This window comes from Erithacus rubecula (genome assembly GCF_903797595.1).
Source record: "Erithacus rubecula genome assembly, chromosome: Z".
Lineage (NCBI taxonomy): Eukaryota > Metazoa > Chordata > Aves > Passeriformes > Muscicapidae > Erithacus > Erithacus rubecula.
In genome coordinates, this window is record NC_136661.1 from 1105172 (window position 1) to 1120260 (window position 15089).

Consider the following 15089-nt stretch of genomic DNA (forward strand, 5'->3'; position numbering starts at 1 on the left):
CAGAAAACCAGCAAGGCAAATAAAAACACGTACTGATCTGGGGCCACAAAAGGCCAACCTTTTAATAAATAATGTTTTTCACAACCTTGGTATTAGGCAATCAGTAATTCTGATGAGACCCGTTTGGAGTGTTGTGTTCAGATCTGTGTCCCCAGCAACAGACAGAACCTGATCTGTGCGAGCAGATTCAGGTCACAAAAATAACTAGTGGGGTGAAACACCTCTCCTATGAAGAAAGACTGGGAATGTGATGGGTTCACAAGAAGGAAGTCATGTTGAACTAAATTTCCTTATACATCAAGGTCAGCCATCTCATAGATTAGTAGGTGTATTTTTATTAGAATTTAGCAAAGATTTTTTACAGTTTGCACAGTATCTTTCTGGTCAATTTTTATTTCTAAGTTTTTATTTGCCTCATTCCAAGACACTGATGGTTGTTTTCTAAGTAACATCTGGCATTAAATAACACTCCTTAAATTCAGAAAAATATGACTGGCTAGTTCACTTAAAATAATGAAGATCCAATTTAAGAAAAAAATGGAAAATACAAAAGAAAACCTGTTAGAGTGCATTTAGGATGCTATTTATTTTCAGCAGTTAGTTTCACATATGTTTTCATCACTGCAGTGTATTTTTTAAGTAAGAATATTTTAAGAAGTGTATTTAACTTTAGATTTGCACATATAACGTGTTGCAGATATACAGAAAGCAATTACAATGTGAATGTTTTTCAGTATGCAAGAAAGGCATAAAAACAAAAATAATAATTAAAAAAATCCTTTCAGCTAAACAAGGATGAGATGTCTCTTCACAATCCAAGTGGAAAGAATTATAGTATAAAATCTCACCTGTTGTGAGGTGTGTTGCTGTATCACAAATATAATGCAGGCCCAAAAATAGTAACACCCCAAATTTGAACATTCTAGAAATTAGAGCAGGATGCAGGTTTTACAGCTGGACTTTATAAAACAAACGTGCTGAACAGGATTTTAAGTTCTCTGTTCTCTGAGGGATTTGCACCAACATCTAAATCATGTGTGTTAGCTTGCCTCCACTGAAATTTCTTATGTACAGTCTTGTGCTTGGGTCTTTAGAGAATAACATCTTCAGTTTCTTACAGGAATTAAAGCTTACAAAAACTCTACATCATGCATCTACTGATTTAATTCTTTTTAATTTAAGCCCAGGAACAGATTTATTGAAGGATTTATGAATAGTTGAGAGCTCTTCCAGTGAACCTGGACATATGAACAGTGTATCATCTGAGTGAGGGCTTCATAGACATTTTTGTTTGTAGGCTACTTCTCAACAGAGAGATGCAATTATGGAGACCATATCCACCACTCACCTGTACATACAATGCTGAGTACTGTTCATTCTACTACTCACCAGTTTCCTACCCAAAACATCAGTACATTACATCTCTGTGTCAGGTCTAGCAAGGGATTCCACAGGAAAACAATGCTAGGAAAGCATGTTCTATAATTTTAAATACTTCAGAAAGGCACTGAAGCTAGAAATCAGGACAGCCAGCACAATGTGTCTGGTTTTCTGAAGACCACCAGCAGTCATTCCACAGCTTACAATAGTGATTTACATTGCATGAAATTTGCAGCTTCTTATACTGCTGATGTTGACTCAGGTATGTTGCTTGCTGCTTTTGCCATCAGAAAGAGAGCTGTAGTCTCTCTCAAAAAAATGGAAAAGTTATTCCATCAAATTAAACTAGAAAATGGTTTCAACTTCTCATAATTACAGATTTCATTAATCGCAGATAAATAGAAAAATTAATTACTTTCTGAAATGCTGCTAGGTGGCACAGACCTTGCTAGAAGCACCTAAAAACTAAAGAAACTAAAACTTTCTTCCAGCTATTTGGAGTCATACACTATATCATGGAGGATGTCCTTTACAGAATAAAAGATGCAGAAATATCAACTGAAGCAGGCAAAAACAGCAATTTGGGTACCCAGAAGGTCTTCGAAGGAAGCAATATACTACACTAGTATACAGATACAGTTTTAAACAAGGTAATGAGAAACAGCCTCCTTAATAATTTCATAGTGCATACTACCTAAGAATTTTATGACATTGACTATACCCTTTAAAAATGATGTGGCATATTTCAACGGAATGCCATTTATTTTTGGGGATACATTCAACAACTTTGATAGCATTTGTTCACAAATATATCGCTCTTTATTCTGCAGATCTTAAACTAGAAAAGGGCTTATTCTCAAGGTCATAAAACCCTACAGTACCTAAACTGATTATTTTGACCAATACAGGAATATTTCATAAATGTTTAAAAGCCTAATCTGGCTTATTTAATAGTGCCAGGATAGACCAGACTCCATTTATATCATCACACAATAATTACAGTAATACATGTCAGCTTCTATCTGGCCAAGAAGCAACTCCCAATCTAAATAAATGCACCATCGTAATTTTCACTCAGAAAGTTTAAAGGATCTTGTATCAGTTTAGACAAGAAAAATTTCTGGGAATCAAAGCCCCTGAGACAGATGATTTTGAATGCAGTCTGAAGAGTCACAGATGCTTGCTAGGACTACATTCTGAATTCATTTGTGAAGCAGCAACAGTAGCCAATATTTTGGTATAGACTTTTATACAGATGAAACTTAATATTTTTTTCAGATATCCAGTAATTAATGTATCTTGTTTTCAATGCCAATCAGAAATGCTACTAATAGTTTCTTATTATCTTATTTAACTTCAAACTAACAGGATTAACATGCATCTATTCCATCATCTGCCAAACACAAACCACTGGATGTTTGCTTTGTAAATCATTAATATGTGTGATCAAAATTACAAAATATTGCTCCTTAATGAAAAAAAGTCTAATTTATTTTAGGCATTTTCTGTCTTATGAAAAATGCATGCATCATAAAGTTGACTCAATTTTAGCTATTTTAGCTAGTTTACTAACCTAACCTTCAAAGGTTATTGGTTGCTATTTTATGAACCAAGTCAAATGACAATAAAACTGAGAGTCATTTATGCAGATCAGTTGTTTTCACTCTGCAGAATGCAATGGCAATGGGCGGAACAACCAAACAAGTGAATCACTTAAGCTAATTTAGCAGGCTGAACTAGCAAAAAGGCAATTGCACATTTGTGGTTCACTTTCATTACCAAAAGGCAGCCATCAGGTGAAGAAAGAAAGTGAGGTATTTCAAAAGGAAAGAAAAATATGTTCCAGTCAGTAACACAGACAGTATCAAGTGTATGAACAATACTGGAATTAACTCTCTCACATTTGTTACATGTTTGTTTGTTTTTTATTTATTTTAATGTGTGCTTTTCCTTGTCCATTTGTTTTGTCCTATTGATGTTTTTTGGTCTTGTTTTGCTTTTTTAAAATCTTGGACACTTTTATACTGAGGGAAATTTGTTAGGAAAATGTTAATGTTCACTTTCTTGTGCTACTATATATAAAACCCTCATTCAATGCTGGAAAACGTCCACTCTATTCTTAAGTTTTCACATTATTTCCCAGAGGTAAGGGTGACGATCCCGAATTTTGGCCCTTTAGTTCAGATCTGTAACCTTGGGACTCCCTAACTAGCTCAGCATTCTTCTGTACAGTCAAACTATTCTCTGCTTCATGTTTTTTTCATAAACAGAAACAACCAACAGATTGCAACAAATAAGAGTCGGATTCTAAGCAAAAGGGCAAAGTCCATATTGCATTGCCTCTCTACCTGCATTTTCATAACCCCTGTATCCAAAGTACCAAATAGCTAATAAAACAAGGTTCACTATAGGAGCTCAAGTGTTGCTAGTCTGGCCCTCAAGAAAAACAGGAGTCGTCTATGGTTTTTCTCTATACAGGTTTTCATGAGGGTGCTCATGGCAGTTCATTTAAAAAAAAAAAAAAAAAAAAGAAAAGAAAAATAAAGATAGGAAATCTGAAGGGCAAAACATTCTAAAATGATAAAATGATAAAAATACTCACCCCTCCACCTAATATACAATTAGTCTCAGAGGTTCAATTTCAAGTGAGTTGAGGCAAAACCCAGTAACATTTGAAGGGAGTCTGTCCTTTTGTGTAAATAACAACAGTATCAGATATTATATTATCAGAAAGAGTTAAGTGTATAAAGAGCATGAAAAGAGTAATCCTTTGAGTTTTGGTACTTTAGTTAATCAAACTTTATTTTCCTGGCGTTTATTCTGCCCTTGGAGTGCTCCAGTGCTTGTTACCAGCATGGGATACCAAGACATACATTTGACTCGGGCTGACAACCCCTGTCTGCTTGTATTTATATATATTTACATATGCCCTGACTGGCATATGTATCTATATCACTATCATAATGTCCTGAGTATAATTAGAACCAGTTGTTCTAATGAAATGTACTGTTAAACAGCCACTACCCTGAAATTTTTGCTATGTATAACACAAGAATACAGAATTTTTCACTAACACTTTCCATTCTTTCATCACAGCTGTGAAGGCCTAACACAAAACATGTTCCCAAATGTTGGGGGTTGAGTGTTTTCTGTTACTGTGTCAATTGAAAGAATTTTTCCCATTATCATGCCAATGGAGCTGGCCGGGCTACACCCAGGGTCCCTGATGGGTCCAGACAAAGGGGTGGGTGGGGACGGCCCCGGAGGGGCCTCTGAGGCTTCCGGGAGGGCACTCGCGTTTCCCGGCGAGCTGGGAGGAGGACGCCTGGGATCGTTCAGCCACGCGGCCGAGCACAGGAGAGCCAGACCCTCTGCGATCACCTGCCCTGCATCTGCCCCGTTCCAGCCTCCTGCCTCTGCGGACACAGTTGATCCCCAGGACACACACGGTGAGCGAGGAGCCGCCGCTGCAGCCCGTTCCCGCCTGGGACCGGCGTGGCTGCTGCCTCCCCTCTCCCCCTCCTTCCTGCCTCCGTTTCCCGTTTGCCTTTTGGCAGATCCGGACTCTGGACTAAGCACAGAGACAGCGTGCTTGCATCTAAAGGGACTGACACCGAGTTACCTATTTCGTTCTGTTAGCAATTTTAACTGTTATTGTTTTCTGTTTGTATAGTTAGATATATTAGTAAAAGAGCTGTTATTCCCACCCCCCTTATCTCTGCCTCAGAGTCCTTGATTCAAACAATCATAATACTTGGGGGAGGGGAGTGGAACCAAAGTCTTTATTCCAAAGGGAAACTTCTGCCCTTACTGGCAGACACCTGTCCTTTCAAACTAGGACACCAAATAAAACAACACAAGCATGAACATAATTTTGGCAAAGAAAAGCTGGAAAGAAAGCTGATTTTCTTTATTTAGCTATATATATTAATGGTATTTAGGAATGGGCAATTAGTCTTTGCATTTCTCCAAAGCAGATGCACTAGGTTCTCTCTATACATGTGATGCTCTGAAAGTCACCTCATACAGAGCTAAAAGACACAAGGCATTATAAACATTCTTCCAGGATGAGAAATATTTAGGATTAATTTGTTCCAATTTGTTCTAAATGTCCTGCCAGTTTTCATTTGCCAGAAGAATCTAGTATCTTCCTTCAAGTTGCAGTAAAATTACCCACAACAAATACATGAGATAAACTGTACTGACCAAGAAACTGTCCCTCAGAGGTGGTAATTTTGATCAAGCCCTGCCAGCTTTGAGGTTCGCATGTGAACAGGCTTGCTCGGGAGCCTTTGATGAGTTTCTTTACCCTGCTCCCTCTCTGACTTAGCAGCTTAAAAGGCTTGCTTAGCAGAAAAACTAATACTTTAAACCCTTTACTTCATTAACAATTGCACATAGACCAGGAAAAAATGAAAAACTATCATAAATTTGATCGAGTACTAATTCCAGAACAAATATTACTATTTATGATTTACTGCTACTGGCTACCAAAGGTCACACATCTTATTAACTCCCCATTTTCTATCCCAAAAATCTGAGGTTTCCATGTCTGAATGGGTCATAGTTTGTGGCTGGTTTCTTAAGGCAGGAAGATTGCTTGTGTCCTAAAGGGACAGTAGTAAGGTAATGCATGAAACACAGTTTAATGTGATTTAAGAGGTTATTCCCTGTTCCACTGGTCCCCAGCTTCAGAGTCTTCCTGAACAGCACAAGAATCAAAGAGAGTCCACTAGAAATGGTTTATTCTCACATTAGAGAAGACCATGTCAACTACTACCACTATTTGAAACTACAAGATTTGCCCTCTAGAACCACACAGACAGTTCTCACGAGGGAGGAGACAATACACCTATTGCTCAGATTCCCCAGATCTCCTGGTATGTCTTGGTTCATGTCTACATTAAAGCAACATATTGAAGGTCATCTATTTTTTTAAAGTATGGAAAACTATATCCTGTGATCAAAATTAAGTTTCTGCCTCTCGATCTTCAGATTTTTTGAGGTGAATGCAGAATCACAACCGGCCATGAAACTAACAAGGTATTAGAATCTCGTCTTGCGCTTAAAACTAAAATATATATATATATATATATATATATTTTTTAATCCATGGGAATGGAATAGCAAAGTACTGGTTTTCCACGTATTTCAAGACACCTTTGCCTGTCTTTTCTTCCAGCAGACTTTTGCACACAGTCAACTCAATAAATGGGGCTACTAGGAGACTGTTCACAGATAAAGCTAAAATGCACCATGTCCTATTCTGGTATTATGGTTCAATGCCTGTTTCCGGTCTTCACTAAACAACATCACATATTAAAATGTCAGACAGAGGAAATTGCTTGTACTGCATGGCTGCTGTTTGTTATATTAACATCAGTTTTACAAGCACATGAATAAAAATATGAAAGAAACTATGTAGGATGGAAAATTGTATTATATCTTTTTATCCTACAATATACAAGGTATCAGAGACGGCAGTAAGCCATAAAGTTTGGGTCTGGAGTTTCCCTTCATATCCTTTATCAGAAATCTCTTAGTATTTATCACATATACCATGTTTACTGCAGGAAAATTTTTTCCTCAAGAGATAGAAATAATATTTGCTAGAAATAACCTGCTGGTAAAACTTATATAAAATACAGAGTGCAAAAGATGTCAAATGAGTTGTTCATTTTCCATTACAAGCTAACAACTGTAGGAATAAAATCTCAGATTCCTCACTGTGTACCCAGAATTCACTTTTATACCAGACCATTTTATTTCTGTTTGTTGGGAGGAGCCTTGCTGGTATTGAAAACTTCCTACCTGAAATTTAATTGTAAGATATCCTTTGTAGCTTTGTTACTCTTGCTTATATATCTCAGGATGCCACATTTGATTAATGTGTTGCTTTTATAGTCAGTGTGGCTGAGGCTGTGGGGTACTAAATATAGTGAATTATCTGTATTATGGTACAAGTGCTTAAAGTGTGAAAGTGGAGGAAAGCTTCAGCTTCAGGAGATGGCAGCCTTTCAAGCTGTCCAGACCACTTTTTTATCTCCATGGGTTCTTGCTATGTTTTAAAGGGTGTTGTCTAATCAAGCATGTTGGCTGCTTGTCCAAACTAAAAAACAACCACCAACATAATTTTTTGACATCAAGACGGAAATTGTGGTCAAGACTTGGTCGATGTAGATCAACTGGTCAGTTCTTATGGTCTGACACATAGCAGTAGGTTGAATTTTTCCATCAGCAAAGTAAGAATTCAGCCACCTACTTGCTGCTCAGGCAGCGTCTCAGTGAGTACGAGGCGCCTCCTCCACAGGTGCGCGAGCATTCGCTCCATGAACCCCAGGCATCCCACAGCGAGTCTCGGTCCTCCTCCGAGCGAGCTGTTCTGGAGCTCTGAGAAGAGGGAGAAGGAAAAAAAATCAGATAAAAACATTCAGGCTTCATAATTGCTGTTGCTAGTTTAACCTCTCTTTTTACTGGATATCATCCTGGTTATTGAAAGCACAGAATAAATTGAATAAAGCTGTTCCTCTCTGGCATGCGCCTACTGGTTGCCAACCAGATCCTTAGTAGTGAATGGTGTATGAATTAACTTTGATCTTTTGAATATCCTACTTTGTCTCAGTTTGATGCTAGTGAAGACTGCTCTAAGAGAGCTCTTTGAACAGCAGACAAAGGATTGATTTTTCTTTTTGATTAAGAAATGGAGCATTATAGACATTAGACCTTGTGCTCTGAAGTTTTGCTGCTCTGTTAGAAGTTATGAAAAGGCATAATGAAAGGTGCTTTTCAAAATGCTGCTAAGGAAAAATTGAAACATAACATAGTGAATCAATGTGCTAAAAAGGCATTCAATAAAATCACTTTCATGCGCTTGCCATAAAGAATTCTCATTGCTTCCTTGTCTAAAGATCTATGAAACTTGCCTGACAAAGTTTCCCTAACTGTTTCACCCCTACTGTGTGCTAACTTTAAAAAGAAAATGCACATTCCCTAAAGAGCGCGAGTTACCAATGTCAGGTGCAGACCTAGACAGTGCTACTGTTAATGCCAATGGCTGTGCTCAAACAACTTCATAAAGAAGCAGCACTGAAGGATTCAGAAATGCTCATCTCTTTGAGGATTAAGTCATAAACATACAGCAGTACCTGCCTCAAATAAAGCAGTCATCTCTGTATTCACCATTCATTTGCATTCATGCAAATGCATCATAGAAACATAGATTTGTAAGGACACAAATGATTTAAACATCTAGATATATATTGTCCCCCATGAGCAATGTGGTTTTGCTGGAAAAACTGACTAACCTTGCAAAGTTACACCAAAAATGCCTGTGTCTGATGGAGATAGGCAGTGCTTTCCTTCAAAGCTTGGCTTGTGCTGTGGGTCATCACCTCGTGAAGAGCAGTTCTAACTGCACTTAAAATTAATGAGAAGGCAAAACAACACTACAAGGGAGACTTTACAGGTACACATTAAATAGAGACACGTTGTCAAGCATCACTGCTGGCCCATGTTATAGCAGTCAGCTTTAGCTTTCATAGCATTGTAGAAGTTACTGAGTTGGAAGGTACCCAAAAGAATTATCAAATCCAACTCTTGGTTCTGCACAGGACACCCCAAGAGTCACACCATGTGCCTAAGAGCACTGCCCAAACACTTGTTGAACTCTGTCAGTCTGGTGCTATGGCCACTTCCCTAGGAAACATGTTAGAGTGTTCAACCATCCTCTGAGTGAAAACCTCTTCCTGATATCCAGCCCAAACCTCCTCCTGACACAGATTAATGCCATTCCCTCAGGTCCTGTCACTGGTCAGCACAGAGGAAAGATCAGTGCCTGTCCCTGCTCTTCCCCTCTCAGTGAAGTTGTATCTGCAGTGAGGTCTGTCCTCAGGCTCCTTCAGGCTGAACAGACCAAGTGACCTCAGCCACCCCTTACACAGCTTCCCCTCAAGGTCCTTTACTGTCTTTGTTGTTCTCTTTTAGAACTCTTTAGTAACGTCTTTCTCATGTCGTGGCACCCAAAAACTGCCCCCAGAACTCGAGGTGAGACCACTCCAGTGCAGAAGCAGAGCAGGAAAATCTCCTTTGCTCAGCTGGTGATGCTGTGCCATCAACCAGAACCTCCTGGTTGTTGGCAACACTATGGGATTATTTGAGACAAAGGGGTAACTCAACACTCAAATAATTTTATCTTCAGTGAAGCTGACTAGTAGTAATGAAATATAGTGAAATATATCAGCCTTGAATATTGATATTTATGAGTAAAAAAGAAAATTAATTCAGTCTATGAGAGATAATGTCTAATGAGTGTGTAACAATTATTTGACACACTCATTTTATCTTACCTTTACTAAAACATAAAACTCCCCCACCAAATACAAACAAAAACTACAGCAATTGTGAGGGTAAATGTAAAAAGTTTCATAAGTTATCAGATTTTGATTATGACTACATGTTATGACTCATTTTTCACATTTACATTTGAGATAGGAGAAGATAAGACAACTTACTGAAGTTATTTCACCTGACTGTTTTTTGAAGAGTAACTCTTATGAAATAAAAATTAATATTTGCAGCTTTATTCTCTTAAAATTAAAATACATGTTTGTGCTTCTAGTTTATAGAAAAACAAACATCTTCTTACTGCAGACAGGTGAATGAGCTGATCATTCACCCTTGGCTGAAGGCCCTAAGACACAATTTAAAAGGGTTTCAAGGTAAAGTCATGTGAACCAAGTACTCTTACCCCACCACAAATCATTATTACAACTAGACATTCTATGGGTCCAAGTTTCTCTGACATAAATTGCAATCCTACCCAAAGAAGATCCACATGCCTATTACTTGCACTCCAAAACTTGCTTTAAGACCTATATATTCCCAAAAAACTTATGATCTCAACCTCGAACTGGCTCCAAGTTTTCTTTTAACAAGTGGAATAAACATAATTAATTTCAATGCCATCCACATTTCATGTTAAAGAAAGTAGAGTGTTTTCTTTCCTGTGAGTCAAGCTTGATGTGGTTAAGCTTGAGCTTGAAATTCTAACAATACCCAAAAAGTAATTTCAAATTGGAAGACAACTCTCCATTACAGATTTATTCCAGGTTGAGAGGATATATATACAATTAATAGCCAAGAATTCATTGTCTGGCATGGATTTTTCAAAAGTAGCTTATACTGACAGTTAATTTCTAACCACTTTTGGCAAATGAGCTAAACTTAAGATCTTACATTAAAGCAGCAGTCAAGAGTTCTGTGGTGCAAGACCTCCTACAGTACTTCTTTAAAGCCCTGAAATTCCTATCATAAAGAGTAACAAGAAGGAATAAAAAATGGCGAAAAAAAAAAAAGTAGAGGGGAGTGTATGTCCTTAAAGCTGAAAAGAGTAAAGCTGGCACCATTTAAATCTTTAAGAAACAGTTCCATCACAGAAGAAGACTTTTACCTCTGCCAGCAGTATTACTGATTGGTGGCTCTCAAAATGCTAGTGGATGTCTGTTGCCTACGACTGAGGCTAGTGCAACCTGGTTAGGAGCAAGACCACGGCGCACTTACAACCTTGCTGGACAGATCACACATCACACCAATATGGTGAACAGCGAAATGCATTTATTTCCTGTGCGCGCGCTCTTAAGTAACCTCCACGCGCCCGCGTTACTTCCTTTTATGGTTCTATAACTTAGCAACGCTATGGAGAGGGAGGGGCCCTGCCTCCTCGTACAACCCGAGATCTTCCGAGCGGTTGTGGCTAACTGCATTTCCCCCCTCTCCATGAACAATTAAATTTAAATTTATGCAAACACAACAACTACAACTCGGGTGAGTAACTTATTAGTAACATGCAAGAGAACTAAATTGTTACTAGGTAAAACTAGCTTTGCGGTTATTTTAAGTTAGCTGTCTTTGTTGCAAAAGCATAATATCAATTCGGCTTAACCAAGCTTTGACAAACTGGGTAACCTTGTTGAGCAGAAAAGGTCCGAATATAAGGGCAAGCATTATAATGATAACAGGTCCTATTAGGGTAGAGACAATGGGGGTAATCCAAGGGTGTTGGCTGAAAAGGGAATTAAACCAGTTCTGCTGTTGGAGCTCATGACAGCAACGCTCGAGTCTATTTTTGAGCTCAGCCATGGATCGCCGGATGGGACCTGAGTGGTTCACATATGTACAACACTCTTTGTTTAGGGTGGTGCATAGTCCTCCCTGCTGCATTAGCAGGAGCTCTAGACCTCGCCTATTTTGAAGGACCATTTCTGACAGGGAAAACAGGGATTCTTTTAGTTTTAAAATGTTTTTGTGAATTTCAAGGAGGTCTTCATTTATGGTTAGCTGCAACTGCTGCAGGCTTTGTTTTTGTGTGGCTAATGATGTAATGCCAGTGGCTGCACCTGTTCCTCTGAGGGTCAGCAGTACTGCTAGGCTGATAGTGGTCGCTATTTCTCGTTTCACTCAGTATGGTTCAGCTTCAAAGTGCAGCATGACCTCATCATCTGTGTGATAAAGGATCCTGGGGATAACAACAACTTGAACACAGAAATCGTTAGATTTATCAAAATACTTTATAAAGACACAGGGGGTAAGCCCGGTGATGTGACAAGCCCATATACTCCCTGACGCAGGAATGGCCCACTTCTTACGTTGGTCTAAGCGAATAGAGGAGCCACACAGCTCTTTATTTTGGGTTTTAATACTCTTGTTTCCTATGCAAGCTCCGTAGCCTGAGATTATATCTAGGGTAATTCCCTTGCTGGGGGCATCCCAGTTGCACTGCTTGGGGTTGTCTTCCTGTGAGTACTTGAAGGTTTTGTTGGAACCTATTCCCTCGTAAAAGGGTGGTCTGGAATGGTAACATAGCCAACAAGACTTTGTGAGATCTGCGTCTGAATCGGAAACCGAATCGGAATCTGAATCGGAATCTGGGCTTTTTATATTTAAACTCCTTGCACCACCCATCCCGGCTCAGCCTTAGGGCTCTCTCGACCTCACTCTCTAACTGGGAGGAAGTGGAATGGTCAGGGACTTCCGACAAACTGTGTTTTTTAGTCAGGTTCCACCCTCTGGGTTTTTGGTAGGTGGTGGCAACGCTTGCCTTGCTCCGCCTTTTTTCTGGGCACTTCTTGACCATCTGAGGGAATATGTGAGGGCTCACTCTCTGATAGGCCTCCAGTCTCCCCTCCCAGTGAGGGCTCCCTCTCTGATAGGCCTCCGGTCTCCCCTCCCAGTTAGAAACCACACCTCCCTCCCCTTGGTCTTGACCGCACATGTCTGTGGCGGGAATCGGCTGCTGGCCCCGCCCTTCCTGTTTTTCCTTGGCGCCATATTGTGGGGCATAGGGTGGCGGTCTTATTTCTATTTGGCCTTTATTTATATCGTTAGCACCATCATTAAAGAATGGGCAGCTACTGCATTCAGGAAGTAGGTTTGGGTTAGTTTTTGGATCGGGGGTCGGGGCTGGAGATGAGGATAGCGATTAGTATCTGACAACGAATTTGAGTTTGCAAGATTATCACTAGCAACAGTTTGAGTTGCGGCTCCCACACCCAGTTTCGGAATGACTCTTAAGCATTGCTGGGCTGCCTTCCACTTCTCCTGCTCCTCTACGGCGTTTTTTAATGCTTGCCTAACTTTGCCCCAGCTTTTAAGGCATTTACCAGAGCCGGATTCGATAACATCGTCTGCGAGAGCAGTCATGCACCTCCCCCAACATTCTGAATGCAAAATGTCAACTGGATGATTGATAATATTTAACATTAACAACCCCCTAATAGCGGTATTAAAATCGTTAAATTTACAACTAATACCCCACTGTTCGTGGATTTCTGCAATTACCTTCCCGAGCGATTCCATCTCGGTGGTACTGGAAACATCCTTCCCACCGAAGTTGGTCCTGCCGCTTCGGTCATCTCCTCCTCCAGCGTGTCTCCCGTCGCCTGGAGTGCACACGCACCCGTGTGTCAGGGGGCGCTCCCGTGTTTTGGCACCACTATGTTGCCTACGATTGAGGCTAGTGCAACCTGGTTAGGAGCAAGACCACGGCGCACTTACAACCTTGCCGGACAGATCACACATCACACCAATATGGTGAACGGCGAAATGCATTTATTTCCTGTGTGTGCGCTCTTAAGTAACCTCCGCGCGCCCGCGTTACTTCCTTTTATGGTTCTATAACTTAGCAACGCTATGGAGAGGGAGGTGGCCCTGCCTCCTCGTACAACCCGAGATCTTCCGAGCGGCTAACTGCAGATGTCAAAGAAAAAAAATGCAGTCATCAAGGCTCATTATGCCCCCTTGCTGGTATCAGAAGACCTTCCTTATCCCTTCTGTCCATTCTAAGTGGATGTCAGCCTGAACTTTCCAGGAAAAATCCATTGATTTGTCCAGCCAAAACTCAGGATGCTCTGACATAGGAAGTATCAAGTCAGAAATGCCAACCTTAAGAAATTTGCTTATTCATGACCTATATAAACAAATAAATCTCCTAGCACTAATCAAAACAGATCTTCCTTATCCCTTATTATCTGAATCTGATGGTGGTCCTGCACCTACCAGCCCATACTTCAGCTTCTGTGGGAATGTGCAGGAGGACTCCCAAAGAGTTGTCTAATGAGAAACAAGAAAAACACCTTGCATTATTGGACCAGAAAGCAAAAAGGAAATCAGTGTCACTAGATAGGGTAGTCAGGTGAAGATGCTTACAGAAGTTAAAAAAAACAAACAAAAACCTTTAAACTAAATTCTTCAAAAAATCCAGTTTCAGTGTTTAATAGTAATTTCTGAATTTACTAAAGAGTTGTCAGGCATTCATATTATATTCAGTGATGTTTCCTACCCTTTCAACTTTCAGTACACAGAAACCCTTTAGACTATCTGAAATGCAAATGTTTAAGATTCTTAAATCACAACTACCTGGACATCAAGGAGCTGCATCCCTGAGAAGAACCATGTTTCTTTTAAAAGCATATGTGTACACATGTGTGCGGATGCATACAGGGAGAAAAATGGAGAGCAGCTAGACCTCTGCTCATGTCCTGAAGTCTATAAAAGAAGTTCAACCTTAAGAAAATAAATCTTAGTCGCATATTGGAATTGAATTTAAAGTTTTGTTTGGAACAGTGCTATCCCTACAGAATCCAACTATCTGTCAGTGTCACACAGAAGAGTGTGTGTATAAAAGCAGATCATGTGGCTTGATTTCTATTCTGATTCTGAGTCTTCTTCCTCATTCAGCAAAATGCTGCTGAAATCCTTTTCTCCAGCACCCAGTGTGTTTCCTAGATTGAACAGCAATATAGATAGTGAAAAACGCAGTTAAAACTCTTGTTGGACTACAGCATTTCTACAGAATTTGGGCCAGTTATTTCCCAGATAATATGAAGCATTGAGTTTGGTTAATAAATTTATATCATCTGGTTCTTATCATATCCCAACTGTTTCAGGGTATGATGAAGTGTCAGTGACAATACACAAGGCTCTTCTGAGGTGACTGCCTAAACTTGCCTTTAGCTACTGTAAAAATTATGTTAGGGACAGAAAATTAGTATATTTTTCTTATATAATGTTTTTTCCTGCCCAGACTTTTCAGATAAGTTTAAATTCATCCCTATAGGAATCCTTGACAATCCATGCATTCTTCTGTGAGTAATCCTTGAGCATCCTTTGATGATAGTTTGTCACTGAGATTAAATATATATTTCACACAGTAC

At 39.6% G+C, this 15089-nt stretch overlaps 1 protein-coding gene across 4 annotated transcripts in view; it reads right to left on the bottom strand.

The window, feature by feature from the left end:
* ADAMTSL1 (ADAMTS like 1) overlaps positions 1–15089 on the bottom strand; it is a 394686-nt gene that overhangs the window by 164710 nt on the left and 214887 nt on the right. For all 4 annotated transcript variants that reach the window (XM_079330161.1, XM_079330160.1, XM_079330159.1 and 1 more), the window contains one exon: positions 7643–7770. In XM_079330161.1, the coding sequence (XP_079186287.1) occupies positions 7643–7770 (128 nt within the window). The remainder of the gene's footprint in view (positions 1–7642; positions 7771–15089) is intronic.